This window comes from Cetorhinus maximus, chromosome 25, assembly GCF_964194155.1.
Source record: "Cetorhinus maximus chromosome 25, sCetMax3.hap1.1, whole genome shotgun sequence".
Taxonomy (NCBI): Eukaryota; Metazoa; Chordata; class Chondrichthyes; order Lamniformes; family Cetorhinidae; genus Cetorhinus; species Cetorhinus maximus.
In genome coordinates this window covers 31,718,023-31,733,924 of record NC_135903.1, presented here as the reverse complement: position 1 = coordinate 31,733,924, position 15,902 = coordinate 31,718,023, and the positions used below count along the sequence as shown (strand labels likewise).

The window sequence follows — 15,902 nt, the reverse complement described above, 5'->3', positions numbered from 1 at the left end:
GAGAACTTCAGTGGAGGAGGTGTACAATGGGAGTGATACAAACCCATTTCAGACTATTGCATAAAATCAAGATCTATTCCCTATAGTACATAAGGTAGGATCAAATTGGTGAACACTTAGAAGTGTATGACAAACCAGGGCTAGTCAGATTTTTAAAGGAAAGGTCCCTTTTAACTAATTTAATTAAAATATCTGAGGAAATCAAATGTGCTGGATGTTGTGTATATGGATTTTATGGTGTTTGCATAATTGATCATGAAAATTATCCTGAGAGGATAGAATATCTTAAAATTAAAGCCCATATTTTTCTTTGGGGATTATATAAAAAGGTAGTCTCTATTCAGGACTATTAAGTGTCTCCCACTCTGCCAGAGTAACACGGTGAAACACTCCTTACTGGCACTTGTGCCTGTTAAGGTCACATGCCTCAGCTATTTTAATGATTATTCCACCATTTGGGATGGGGTCCTCATCCTCCATTGTAGGCAGCTGCAAACTCAACATCGCTGCACTTCTGTGGCAGAATATGGACTCTGGAATTTTGGAGCTCATGAACTTATGTGGGAGTACAAGTAGAATAGGCCTTAAAAGGAAGAATGAAAGGACAAGATAAAAGTAACTTTACCACAGTGTTGTTAGAACATAGCCTGTTTTACAACAGGCTGTGGGACAGAAACGTTCCTTCATTTAAAAAGTGCATTGTATTTGAAAAGAAAGAGTAGAAAGAATATGGGGAGACAGATTAGAGTAGATTATTTGCAGATAGAGAGCAAATATTGGCACTGGTGGGGGAATCAAATTGATTTATTCTATGTTGTCATTTCTATTTTTTTTATAATGAAAAGAATGCAATACCATTAGTTTAGCTGAATGAAAGCAGACACCTGGGACTTGGTTACAGTAACTTAACTACTCAGCCAGATACATTTGAACCTGCCATTTTTAACAACGGTTTTGAAGAACTGTTTTCATCACCCCATTAAGATTGTAACTTATACTCATAATTGTGTGGGTAATGGATACCTTTGTGGGAGTATCTGTAGGAAAACAATGGAAAACTGTGGCTTAGCAGAAACACATTCACTGATTATGAAATGCCCCATCTTCAATGATGATTTCTTACACCTACCTCTAAAACAATGTCAGCTGCATCATGCAAGAGGAGAATAATGGTCCCTGCCCGTGTCATGTTAGCAACATAAGCGATTGTAAGCAGTAGAATGGTGACGTGATGATGGATACACATGACAACAAAATCCTAAAAACAAAGAAGTGAAAGGCAACCTTGATTATTTGAAACAAAAATAAAAATACCTGGAAAAACTCAGCAGGTCTGGCAGCATCTGCGGAGAGGAACACAGTTAATGTTTCGAGTCTGTATGACTCTTCAACAGAACTGATTATTTGAATCTTGACTCATTTCAGTCCACTCATGTGGTAGTCATTTGGCTCATTTAGTGGTATTCCAACTTGTAATGTAATAGGCTGTAGATTGCAGTCTCAGCTAAGGCACCCAAGCTTGTGTCCAATACTCTTGCTCTTGGGTCAGGTGCCTGTACCAGGAATTTGAGCACATTATCTAGATTGTCAGTCAAGTATAGTGCTGAGGGGGCGTTGCATTGTCTGAGGTACTACTTTTTGGAATTTCCTTAGAATTTTACTGAAAATGCTTTTGCAAGAAGCAAACTTTCCTCAGATTGCTGTTGATGCCTCTCTGATAGCCAATTATTTGCACTATACCTCCCAATTTTTCCTATTCCTCAAGTTACAGTGCACCAGAATAGAGCCACAAACCAGAACTAAATGGTAGCATTCCACATTTTGCTTGGTGGAGATGGGAGAGGGAGGGGGCTGGGGGGCGGGTGGGGGAGTGCTGGTGGGTGGCATTATAAAGGAAGAACAAGTACCAAGGGTTAAAAGTATAGTATTTGCTTAAGATAGCCGTAAACTCAAGAAGTTTTTATTTGATATTCTGGGAAGAGAATTTGCTTCTTCAATTTGTTTTTGGCTGCCTACTTTCTGTATCTCAATTTTCTCTCCTCCCCACCCCCTCCCTCATCTCCTGCAGGCAGTGACATGTTGGGATAAAGTTTGACAGGCAATCATCCAGTAATTTATGCAAACATAAGAACATAAGAAATAGGAGCAGAATTAGGCCATTTGGCCCCTTGAGCCTGTTCCACCATTCAAGAAGATCATGGCTGATCTGATTGTGGCCTTAACTCCACTTTCCTGCCTGTTCCCCCATAACCCTCGACTCTCGTCGACCAAAAATCTAACTCAGCCCTGAATAGGCAAGTGCAACCCCCATCAGTGAAGCCTGGATTATTCAGTCAGGACATGTTTGAGTGGGTAAGGACTTCTTGCCATGGAGATCCTGACTGAATTTCTGGCCCCAGGATCATTAACATATTGGAAATATAATATAACCCGCCTTCCCCTGATGTCTGTACACATGCAGTTTCCCCACAAGAACCATTAGATAACAATCAGCAGCAAGAATCCTGCCTGCCTTTGCTCCTTCCTAATCCAGACGCATTGTGGTGCCCCAGTTGAGACCTGCTAATTCCAAATCAGGGATTAAGTGGGGCCACGCCTGGCCTGTACTGATCAGCACAGCCATGGATTATAGTTGAACTCATTTTCATAAATAGAACAATAGCAAGCAAATTTATTTTGAGGATGGCACTGAAGTTGCAGATATATGCAGGTCCATTCCATTTGGGTAGAGACATGGTCAGATTGCTGTGATTATTCAATAATTTGCAGTAAAATTCAAATCGGTAGTTTAGTTCTCCAAGCACGAAATTGCTGCAGAATGTGAATATATTGTGGGGACTATCCATGTGTCATTTCTAGTCTTTATGCTGACAAGGGAGGAGCTTGTAATCCTGTGGTGTGTTGCCTGCAGAGAGGAACCTTGGACTGTGCTATGTGCAATGAGGTGTGTACGCAAGAGGGCAAGTACCGCAAAAATCAATAGTTGAGCTTGTAATTTGATCTTTCGATGGGAAGTATGCTTTATCATACATTAGTGACATTTATTTAATATTTTAATTCTTTTAACTAATTCCAAAAAGGTTCCACAGTATGCATTTTGTGCTCTATGATGAGCATGAACACGCCAATACTACTTCAATTACCATTCATAAACAATTTTCATTTCTGGTCACAGCATGATAGAAAGCAGTGATTGTTTAAACCCCAACAACTATACAGAATCATGATCCAGGAAAACAATAAGGATTACCCAAAATAATTCCCTGATCAAAGATCAACCAATGGCAGAAGCAGAGTTTTTTTTTTACAATAAGGGTCTCTTTTACTTCTAATGTTTATGCCCACTATCATAATTAAAATTTGAGGAATAGAATTTGAGGAATTACTAGGAATAGATCCCACTTACAGACACAGCCACCATGTCAATGAATTTGTCCTTCAAGTGAGACTAAATTTGAAAAGATTAAAATAAATTTTGCAAAACTCATAACTAAATAATAGGTTGGTTATATCTTAATTTGCTAATAAATCACTAATTTCCACTACATTAGTGCTTTGCATTTTTGTTCAGTTAATGATTTATACCCAAGCTATGAATATAAAGCATGCTCGCCACCCATTAAAAATAAAGACTTGCATTTATATAGCGCTGCTTATATCTGTAGGACGTCCCAAAGCACTTTACAGCCAATGAAGTACTTCTGAAGTACATTTACTGTTGCATTGCGGCAGCCAATTTGCACACAGTAAATTCCGACAAATAGCAATATGATAATGATCAAATAATCTGTTTGTGATGTTGACTGAGCAATAAGTATCAATTCCCCTGCTCTTCTTCGAAATAGCGCCATGGGATTTTTTTATGTCCACCTGAGAGCAGATAGGGTCTCATCCAAAAGACAGTGCCTCTGACAGTGCAGCACCCCCTCAGTACTACACCAGTGGATCAGCCTGGATTTTTGTGTTCAAATCATGGAATGGGACTTAAACTCGCACCTTCTGACTTAGAGGCAAGGGTGCTACCAACTGAGCCACAGCTGACACTTAACATTCCACAACGGGTAGGATACAACATAGTAATGCATAATGTACTCCACTGTTAGTTCAGTCCACCAATTGGATAAATACAGCGTTGGATCCTGCAGCACAGCATCCCAAGTTTTTGTTTTCTGAACAAGGCTCCATGCCACTGATTCCAACTGCGCGTACAAAGTGAGTCATACATTTCTCTGTGACTTTGCTACCTAAACTAAATCAGCATGAGGCACTTTAGGTGTGCTGGACAAGACATCCCATTGAGTATTGGAAAAACTCATCACATGAGTTAGATTCCAGCAGCCATTTGGACACAAGACACGGCCAAATGTCATATCATCATCTTGGCTACTATTTTAAAGAGATACCACATGATCAGGTGACCAGAGACATACCTTTCTTTTAACATCAAAAAACTGTGAAAATATCAGGGACCCATAGAAAGCAAATTCCATCATGTAGTGTATGTAGACTTCCAATGAAAGTTCCTGCAAAAAAAAAGGAAAAAGACAGGATTTAACTTTCTGATCTCAAGCAATTTTCCTGAGTGATGCCAATATTTTCTTAAAGAGACAGACACAAAAGGCAAGGAACCTTCTCAAAGCATAGGGCTTTATTTTTACACTCTGCCCACCTGGCAGAAACTGCTGTCAAGAAGAGGTTAATATCTATAACAGTATTGGAAATTATTTTTTAAACTAGTTTAGTGGTGTCCATGGCTATGTGTGTGTCTTAATTGGATTAAAGCCAGCTGATCTAGAGGCTTTGATGTACAGAAAGAAGTAGGCTTGAAATGGCAATTAGATAAAGTTAGGAAACATTGGTGTCAAGGGGGTAAACTTGTAACTTTAAATAAAGCATTCAAAAAAATGGGTGAAATCTTGCACCTAGCTAGAGGATGCCAAGCAAGGTGTTTATTTTTTTCAGCTTACTAATAAAATTGGTGGAATCAAAGGATGTTCTTATTAGAGGTAAAATTAAAAACCTAGTAATACAATGGAAAATTTACATTCAAAGAGAAAGATATGTATAAAAGCGAAAGGAGATTGTGTGTAAGGTAGAGGCATTTTAAGATCAAGCATAAGAAGCCTCCAGCTTGGAAACCTCAAGTCTGTCTGCAAGGACCCAGGGCCGAAACAAAATTATTTTTGAATGTGACTGTCCAGGGTGTGCTCTGCCAGGTGTCTGTTTAAATCTATGGGCAGAAATTTTCGCTTGGCGGGCGGGCAGGCACAGGGCCAGCCCGCTTGAGCGTGAAATGATGCGCGTTGATGTCGGCCGAACGTGCCAACGTCAATGCGATAGTTCAGTTGGCCAGCGCACGCCAGAATCGCCAATGCACCCGCCAACAATTAATAGGCTTAAGGTCATTATATAATCAATTCAATTAATTTTTTCGCCGTCCGTCCAACCTAATGGTTAGCAGGCAGATGAAAAGGCCAGACGGCCTTTGCGTTTTTTTTGGAACCTCATCCATGGGGGGGGTGGGGGGTGGATTTGAGGTTTCCGAAAACAAACAATAATAAAAAAAAGGTTTCAAATTTACTTCACAACATGTCCCTGTTCATGTGACAGAGTCATGAGGGGACGTTTCATTACATTTTTAAAGATATCTCTTTATCTCACTGAGGCACGGAGATGCCTCAATGAGATTATGAAGCGCTCGTTCGCACTCGGCCCACTCGCCCTCCTCCCCCCGCCTGCACAGGCAATGCTCATCGCTGCCACTCGCGTTTCACTCTAGGGGGGCCTTGATTGGCCCTCCAACGTGAAACTGCGGTGTAGTGCCGATCCCGACTGCCCCTGCAGAGCAGCCCCATCAAGGGCAAAATATTGCCCTACAAGTTTTACTGTTGCCTTTACAAGGGTGTAACTAAGAGTCAGATTAATTAGGAGATTTTTGTAGTTATTATGATGCTAATTTTGTAGAAACAAGTATGTGCTTATAATTTTTCTTGTATAAATAAATGTTTAATTTAGTTTTATAAAAAAAACTCTTGAGACTTGGTGGCCTTATTACTACTGAATTCAAAGCTTGCAACTTGAAACATACAAATTGCAAAAATGGGTTATGACAGTTGTTTCAAGTTTCCCTCTGGGATTTGAACAACTCAGCCTTTACCATAGGGTGTGTCATAATAATTGGGGGCTCTTAGCGGGGTATATTTTAAATTCCTTGATTGTTTTTGGAATTGGTGAATCTTGAGGGCACAAGTACAAAAAACATGAATTCAGGAGTGGGTGTGAGGTATTTTTGATGTGGTGAGACTCCAAAAATGGCTGTATTCATGGCTAGATTTTTTTGGGATGTAGAAGATAGAACTCTGATGGGTTTAAAAAATATCCAAGAGTGAGTTGACAGAGTTGGCAGATAAATTACATTTGGGGTTACCGGACGGCGGGGGGGTAGGAAATCAGACATAATTGAAGTGATAGCACAGCATTTGAAATTGGAAGGAATACCTGAGAGACAGGGTTCTCTAAGGGGTGGTTCATTGGAATGGGCTCAAATTCAGTTACAAATGAAAAGAATTAAATTGGAAGAAAAGGAAAGAGACAGGGCATACCAAAGGGAATAGGCAGAAAGGCAGGAGAGAGAAAGAAAACAGGAAAGGGAGTTAGAAACTGTGAAGAGAGAGAGCGAGCGCGAGCGAGAGCGCGAGAGCGAGAGCGAGAGCGAGCGCGAGAGCGAGCGCGAGAGCGAGAGAGAGCGTGAGAGCGAGAGAGCGCGCGAGAGCGAGAGAGAGCGCAAGAGCGCGAGAGAGCGAGAGAGAGCGCGAGAGAGCGAGAGAGAGCGCGACAGAGCGAGAGAGAGCGCGAGAGCGAGACAGAGCGCGAGAGCGAGACAGAGCGCGAGAGCGAGAGAGTGCGAGAGCGAGAGAGACTGCGAGAGCGAGCGCGAGAGTGAAAGAGAGCGAGTGCGAGAGAGAGAGCGCGAGAGAGAAGGACTTATCTCCAGAGTAGAGCCCAGTGGGGCGATGTTTAAATTTGTACAAGCTCTTCCAATGTTTGAGGAAAGGGGTGTTGAAGCATTCTTTATTTCATTTGAGAAGATAGCTAAACAAATGAAATGGCTACAGGAAAACCCAACATTATTGTTACAGTCTATGATGGTGGGTAGAGCACAAGGTATATGCTTCGCTGTCTGAAGAAGTATTGGTAAATTATGATGTGGTGAAAAAAGCTATTTTGAGTGCATAGGAGTTGGCTCCTGAAGCATATGGACAGAAATTTAGGAATATGAGTAAACAGCCTGGGCAAACTTATATTGAGTTTGTGAGAGTAAAACAAAGTAATTTTGATTGGTGGATATGGGCATTAAAAATAGAGACAACATATGCAGCTCTTAGGGAAGTAATCCTTTTGGAAGAATTTAAAGATTCAATGCCTTCGCTAGTGAGGATTCATGCGAAGGAACAGAGGGTTGATTCTGTAAGGAAAGCAGCAGAGACAGCTGATGATTATGAGTTAGTTCATTGAGCTAAACCTGTTCTTCGTCACCATTTTAAATCCAAAAAGGATAGAAAGTGGGAAGGTGAAAGGAAGGAAGGTAGTCAGGGAAGAGGAGGAGTACCTGGAAATTCCCAGGAAATCTTTGTTCAGGATAAAAATGGTGCTTAGGATAGAAGTGACATTCAAAAGTTGAGGTGTTTGTAATAATGCACCATTGTAATAAGGTGGGGCACGTGAAGTCAGTGTGTTGGAAAATCTGCTCAAATTATTGGAATGCAGCAAAGTTATGGAAGTAAAAGTGCTGTGGATTCCAAGGTTCAGGCACAGGAGAAACCAATGATTTGTGTACAAGTAAAATGGGGAGAATCAGTGATAGATAAAGATGTGGGAATATGTTCACAATTTACCCAAGATAATTCTGAGGAGCAGGTTGCAGAAATGTTTAAAGACTGTGTGTGTGAAGGGAAAGTCTTTCCACGTGTACAGGGTGGTGTAGGTAAAGATGTTAAAATTTTAAGAGACACGGGGCTAGTCAATCCTTAATGTTGCGGGATAGTGATATTTGTTGTTTAGAGGGAGTATTGCAAGAACAGGTCATAATAAGTGGGGTTCAAGGAGGTGCTAAACCTATCCTGTTATGGAAGGTAAATTTAAAGAGTAAGTGGAAAACTGGTGAAGTGTCTGTTGGGGTGGTATAAAAATTGTCCATTGCAGTGGTTCAATTTATTCTGGGTAATGATATAGCTGGATCACAAATGTGGGTGATGCCTATGGTAGTTAAGCAGCCTGTAGAAGTGTTTCCAACAGAGGTGTTACAGAAGGAGCATCCTGGATTGTTTCCAGATTGGTTAGGGGAATTCTATTCTTGTTATTTGCTATTAGGGACGCTCCTAATTCATCGACTGGTTTTAGTCTTTTTGAACTAGTTTATGGTCATGAGGTAAGAGGACCACTGAAATTGATTGATGAGAAATTGGCAGGTCAAAATTCAGAAACTACTCTCCTGGATTGTATCAAACTTCAGAGAGAGATTAGGCAGAGCATGTGAGTTGGCTAGGGAACATTTAAAGATATCACAGCAAGTGATGAAAGTGAAGGCAGATAAGAAAGCTAAAGCTAAAAGTTTTATCGCTGGAGGGAAAGTGCTAGTTCCGTTACCAGAACTGAGTGACTCATCAAAGGCAAGATTTAGTGGGCCTTACAGGATTGAAAAGAAATTGAGTGAAGCAAAGTATTTAATAAATACTCCAGGTGGAAGAAAGAAGCAGAGTGTGTGTCATGTAAATATGCTTAAAAAGTATCTAGACTGTTGCAAGAAGATGACACTGGAACTGAAAAACCGATAGGGTAATTTTCACAGAAGTTGAACACACAACAGAGAAGATATTCAACGATTGAAAAGGAGACATTGGGTTTGGTGTCAGCATTGCAGCATTTTGACTTCTATGTGGCAAACAATTCATCAGAAACAATTATTTATATAGACCACCATCCTTTAAAGTTCATGGACAAATTTCAAGACAAAAATGCATAGATATTCAGGTGGAGTGTATACTGCAACCATTTAATCTACAAATAATACATTTCGCTGGATGAGAAAATCTGTTTACGGATGTGTTATCAAGAGTCTGAAGTTTAAAGGGAAAATTGGACATCTTAAAACCTGGACACTGAACTGGAATGATTTCTGTTGATTCCAACCTATTGATATGTTAATGCGTGCATCTGGTAATCCAATAGTGTAAGTATATAGTCAAGTATAGGAGATAGTGTAAGATGGGTTCAGTGGTGTCTGTGGATTAAAGCCAGCTGGTCTAGATGCTTTGATGTATAGAAAGAAGGAGGTTTGAAATGGTAATTAGATAAACATGGGGAAGTTTAGAAACATAGGGAAAATTTTTTGCCCCATCTTGGGGAGGGGGGGGTGGTGTGGGACCGGGCAGACACGCCTCCGATCGGTGCCCCTGATTGGGGGCGCGCCGCCATTTTATGTGGGCGGGCCAATTAAGGCCCGCCCAGCGTGACGTCTGCCAGGAAGCGCCATGTGCTCCCTGTGCAGGTGGGAGGAGGATTTGCTCAGCCGGGAGTGTGCTCTTTCACGCATGCATGCAAAAGAGCGCACTGATCACCCCGAGGCTAAGTGCTGCCTCAGGGAGGTCGGCTCCAAATTAAAATTTGCAATACAAATGATCAAAAAATTTCCCTGTTACATTGTCACATGAGTTGGGACATGTCCATAACTTTAACTGAAACCTTTATTAACAATTTAAATACCCTCATGAAACCTCATCCTGCCCGTGGATGAGGTTTCATGCTTTTTCTGAAGCCCACCAGGGCTCCCAGCCTGCCCGCCAACTTTAAGGTTGGATGGGCAGGTCCACTAATGATTTTATTTAGTTTCTCAATGGCCTCAATTGGCCGTTGACAGGTCGGCGGGCACACAGCTGACTCGGCCGCGTCCCCGCCAACCTACAAATGGAAATGACGCGGGGTGATGTCGGGAGTTCCACCCGACGCCGACCGGAGGATCGTGCCCACAAGTGTCAAGGGGGTACATTTGCATTTTTAAATAAAGCTTTCAAAAGAATGGGTGAAATCTTACACATAGCCAGAAGATGCCAAGCAATGTGTTCATTTTTTCAGCTTACTTCAGTTGTTAGAAGAGGTAAAATTAAAAAACTAGTGATACAATGGAAAATTTACAAAGAGAAAGATATGTATAAAGGATAAAGGAGATTGTGTGTATGCAGAGGCATTTTAAGATCCATCAAGTGTGAGAGCCTCCAACCTGTAAACCTCAAGTCTGTCTGCAAGGACCCAGGGCCAAAAGAAACTCATTTTTGAATGCGACTGTCCAGCGTGTGCTCTTCCAGGTGTCTGTTTAAATCTATGAGTTTTACTGTTGCCTTAACGGGGGTGTAACTGAAGTCAGATTAATTTGGGGACTTTTGTAGTTATTATAGCACTAATTTTGTAGACATGTGTATGTGCTTACAATTTTTCTTGTACTAATATATGTTTTATTTTGTTATTTTAAAAAACCCCTTGAGACTCAATGGTCTCATTCAAAGCCTACATCTTGAAACATACAAATTGCAAAAATATGTTATTTTTCAATGAAATTTTTCAAGTTTTCCGCTGAGATTTGAGCAACTCAGCCTTTACCATCGGCTATGTCCACAAATTCACCTGATGACATCCTACACTGATCCTGCACGTTACTGTTGTCATGACTCACCGGGGATAGTGCACTGCAATATCAAGCCCCACTGTTACCCGAGCCGAGACAAATGTGAAAAAAGTTTGATCAATCCATCTAATTGTTTAATTTAGGTTAACAGAATACAAGCAGCAGGCTTGTAAACTTAATAAATAAATAACTGTTTATTGAACAAACTGTCATTAACTGGTGGCAAAAGAAAGAAATATGAACTGCTAATTTCTAACTCCATAGCCTAAACTCTACCCATTCTTAAATCCCTATACACACACACACATACAAGACACATAAGACACACAAAAACGTGGAATTTAAGGGTGGAATAAAGCAGTTCAAAAAGCACCACTTCCAGAGTTCAGGATTCAATGGGTTGATTTTGATCGATGTCTTCCAAATTCCTTTCAGTTTTTTGTTGATGATACGAGGTGGTCTTCCCAGCACTTTCAGCCTTTGGTTCGCTGGTTGAGCACTTGCCTTTTTTCAATGTCTCTTACAGTGATTTTCCCCTTTGCCTCTTGACAGGGGTTTTGAGAGAGAGAGCAGGTTATAGAGATATGAGGGGAAAAAGCCAGCTAGCTGTTATTGTAGAATTACTGGAATCTTACACATCACAGGACAGAGGGGTTTTAGGTCCTTTTTCTTTCAGGTTAGGGGCTATTCTGCTGCACTGCTCTCACACAAACCCTGGTCAACTGATCAGGAGCCAATTAAAACGTTGTTGCCAGACAGTTCCCCATTAGACCAGGCTCCTCCTCGGCATCACCCTGTCTTTCATGGCAGCCTCTGTTCCAGGACAGCAACATTGTATGTATCCCTCACACTGCTCCAGTAGACATGTCCTTAAAACTGCAGCCATTGTAATTTTAATACACAGTCCAACAGAAATGAAAAGATATACTCTTTACGCTATAAGAACCTGCTATATTGAGCAAGCAAGAAAGATGCCTGCCAGAAACTAATCAAGTTAAACCTCAGGGTTTATGTTACCACTGATTTGTAAAGAATAAATTAGTCAAAATGTTAAACCATGGGTAGGTCAATAAATCCCCCAGCATTCTGTCCAGTTTTTGATTGACTTCTGGTTATATAAAACTTGGATAGTTTTCAAAACTAGACTGAAAATCTTTTAATCTTTGTGCCAGTTTTCAAGTTTCTTTTTAAATGCTGCTCACCTCAGTGAATAGTGTCAGTGATGGGGACTTTTCCCCATTTGTCGAACCCAGTATCAGCATCAATCACAAAGTCACGGGCAATGCATGTTAACATTAAGTTCTCTATATTGTGGTCCAAAAATGTACCTTTACTCTGGAGCTTTATTCAGTTGTTTACACTTCCTGTCTTCCAGCTGGATTTAAGCCCCACCCTCATGCCCAAGGGTCTATCAACCTCAGTCGTGAATGTACTCAATGACTTATTGTCTGTGCCCTCGGGGGTGGAGGTTCCAGCTATGTGGGTGAAGGGGTCTCTACTCATCTCAGTGCTGGATGGCTGTTCCGACAATTATGATATAAATTATTATAAGTAAGTTGGCACTTCAGTGCATTTCTGAGGGAATGTCACATCATTGACAGTACTATACTTCAGATAAGAGATTCAGGATGTCCTGATGTGATGAGATTCTATAATGATGCAAGTTTTTTTTCCCCCTTTCCAATCTCAGGAAAACATACTTCATCAGTAAAGCTTTTGCTTTTCACGTCAACAAGTTGTGGCTCTCTCTGCCAATTATACGTGGTTCTGTGCTGTTGCTTTGCACTCACTTGGATCTAGATTGAAGCTGTCCAAGTTCATTATATCACGAACAGTAGTGGTTGATAAAATGAGAACTTTTTCACCATGTCAGCCCAGCTGGACGCAAAAGCCATTTTTTGGCAACACACGGTTACCCAGTCTTTTGCACATCTGGTCAAAGTGGACAAGGCTCGATAAACGGGATGTTCTTCAAATTTTGCACCCATTCAGCAAATGTATTATCAGACACATTCCGTAGGATATTCATTTATTCTATAGTGTGGGTCCTTGCCACAACCAAATAAAACCAGATTTGCCATTTGGCTACAATATTATAGAGAAGTTTGTCCCACTTCTCATCTGTGTTTAAGTAACACATACTTGGTTCTGAAAATAACTTGAAAAGTTTAGTAACTACCTGCTGCCATCTTTAAAGTTTTTCAAATAAGTATTTTATGAATTTGGTTAAACAACTGGGTGGGGTTGGAACAAAATGACTTAGTTTATCTTTGCAAATAAGAACATGAAGCCGTTCTATTGGATGTGTGCAGTGAAAGAATTTGGATTGACCTGAAAAAAAACTTTGGAAGGTTGGAGCTGGTCAAACTTGTTGGACAGGCACATTTATCAGCAGAAAGAGCAAAAATTAATGTTATCTTTAGTCACAAAAGTAGGCATAGGTTGACAGTATGTTCACAAAAAAAAGCTACAAATGGAACTAAAATTGTTTTTTTTATTAAGTGTAATAAAACATGCACCAAGCCTAAATGTATGAAAAAAAAAATTATCAATAAAACATAAATGTCATTTCTTTAACGTAATAGTTCTCTGCATGTATGTTGAGAAAAATGCAATGCTTACAGATCTAGAGGCACTGGAGAGTGTGCAGAGAAGATTTACAAGGGTGATTCCGGAAATGTATATCCATGCTTTTCTGATTAGAACAAACAGACTGGGTCGCTTTCCTCTTGAAAAAAAATCAGCTGAATTGACCTAATTGAGGTATTTAAAGTCGTGAAAGGTGTGGACAGAGTTGATAGAGAGAGAATGTTTCCTCTCGTGGGGAAGAGCATAACCAGGAGGCCATCAATGTAAGACAGTCACCAAGAAATCCAATAGGGAATTCAAAAGAAGCTTCTGCAGCCAAAGAGTGGCAAGAATGTGGTTAAGTGAATAGTATGGATGCATTTAAGGGGAGGCTAGACAAACATATGAGGGAGAAAGGAATAGATGGTTATGATGAGAGATTTGGATGAGGAAAGATGAGAAGAGGCACTGGTGGAACCTGTTTTAGTTAGTCCAAAAAAGTCTGTTTCTGTGCCGTATATCCTGTGTAATCTTGTTTAAGAAAGAACTGAAGGCAGCTATTGGGCTTATGTATAGAGCAGGAGAAGGAGAAATGGGGACAAATATTGTTTAAATGAAGCTATATCCTGCCCTAATTATTTTAATAGTACCTCTTAAAAAATATTTTTATGTTAGTGCTGCTCTTAGTGACACTCTTAAGGTGGCTTGGTTGGCGAATTTACTGCATGGTATGGTAGGAAGATATATAGACTAGTAAAATCCTTAACAAAAACAAAAATACCTGGAAAAACTCAGCAGGTCTGACAGCATCTGCGGAGAGGAATTATTCCTATTCCTCCCCGCAGATGCTGTCCGATCTGCTGAGTTTTTCCAGGTATTTTTGTTTTTGTTTTGGATTTCCAGCATCCACAGTCTTTTGCTTTTATCCTAGTAATGTCCTTGTCCGGTCTGAGATAGCTAACCTCAGCTGGACAAACAGCAGTAGGGACACTACACTGGCCTTAGAATTCCAGGCAGGTGAGAAGGAAGACCATGCAAAATTCCTACATCCCATTACTATCCAGTGAGCCCCTGCTGAATGTGAGTGTGTACAAATGTTACACAGGGTCATGATATTTCATTCCTTTGTTGGTGTCATCTTCTTCTCAGAAGGTTGACTACCATGGATCTCAACCTCTGACTGTCCTGTGCTGCCTTTACACATTCCGCATAGGTCAGCTGCATCCAGTCCATTAAATCAGTCATCCACTTTCCCCTCTGCTTCCTGCTCCTACATTTTCCATCAATCTTCCCCTCCAATAACTCTGTCTACTGCCTGTTCTAATGATTTTTTAAAAATTTATTCAAGGGATGTGGGTGTCGCTGGCTAGGCCAGCATTTATTGCCAATCCCTAATTGCCCTCGAGAAGGTGATGGTGAGCTGCCTCCTTAAACCGTTGCAGTCCAATGTGGTGTAGGTACATCCACAGTGCTGCTAGGGAGGGAGTTCCAGGATTTTAACCAAGCGACAATGAAGGAATGGCAATATATTTCCAAGTCAGGACGATGAATGGCTTTGAGGGGAGCTTCCAGGTGATGATGTCCCCATGCACCTTCTGCCCTTGTCCTTCTAGACAATAGCAGTCATGGGTTTGGAAGGTGCTGTCTAAGGAGCCTTGGTGAGTTCCTGCAGTGCATCTTGTAGATTTTACACACTGCTGCCACTGTGTATTGGTAGTGGAGGGAGTGAATATTTGTGGGTGTGGTGCTAATCAAGTGGACTGCTTTGTCCTGGATGGTATCAAGCTTCTCGAATGTTGTTAGAGCTGTACTCATCCAGGCCAGTGGAGAGTATTCCATCACACACCTGACTTGTGCCTTGTAGATGGTGGACAGGCTTTGGGAGCCAGGAGGCCAGTTACTCGCTGCAGGATTCCTAGCCTCTGACCTGCTCTTGTAGCCACAGTATTTATATGGCTAGTCCAGTTCAGTTTCTGGTCAATGGTAACCCCCAGGATGTTGATTGTGGGGGATTCAGCGATGGTAATGCCATTGAACGTCAAGGAATGGTGTTGTTGGAGATGATCATTGCTGGGCACATGTGTGACGTGAATGTTACTTGCCACTTGTCAGCCCAAGCCTGGATGTTGTCCAGGTCTTGCTACATTTGGACATGGACTGCTTCAGTATCTGAGCAGTCGTGAATGGTGCTGAACACTGTGCAATCATCAGCGAACATCCCCACTTCTGACCTTATGATAGAAGGAAGGTCATTGATGAAGCAGCTGAAGATGGTTGGGCCGAGGACACTACCCTGAGGAAGCCCTGCAACTGAGGTGATTGACCCCCAACAACCACAGCCATCTTCCTTTGTGGGAGGTATGACTTCAACCAGCGGAGAGTTTTCCCCCCCGATTCCCAATGACCCCAGTTTTGCTCTCCTTGATGCCACACTCGGTCAAGTGCTACCTTGATGTCAAGGGCAGTCACTCTCACCTCACCGAAGTCTTGCATCTTTCTCTCTCTGACATATGCACCAATTTCCTCTTCTCTCCAGCCATTTCCAACACTTACTCATTAGTCTTTCTATTTAGGATATGCAGATCAAATTCCAAATGTCCACATCTCGAGTGCATTCAGCTTATCAATAGTCTATTTGTTTGTTGTCCATGTCTCC

General features: G+C 41.3%; 1 protein-coding gene across 1 annotated transcript in view; it reads right to left on the bottom strand.

Moving 5' to 3' along the window:
* Positions 1-15,902, bottom strand: part of LOC144668020 (ceramide synthase 6-like) — a 53,255-nt gene that overhangs the window by 10,715 nt on the left and 26,638 nt on the right. The window contains exons 6-7 of the mRNA XM_078529733.1: positions 4,431-4,523; positions 1,130-1,258 (exon numbers count right to left, since the gene is read on the bottom strand). Coding sequence (XP_078385859.1) covers positions 1,130-1,258; positions 4,431-4,523 — 222 coding nt within the window. The remainder of the gene's footprint in view (positions 1-1,129; positions 1,259-4,430; positions 4,524-15,902) is intronic.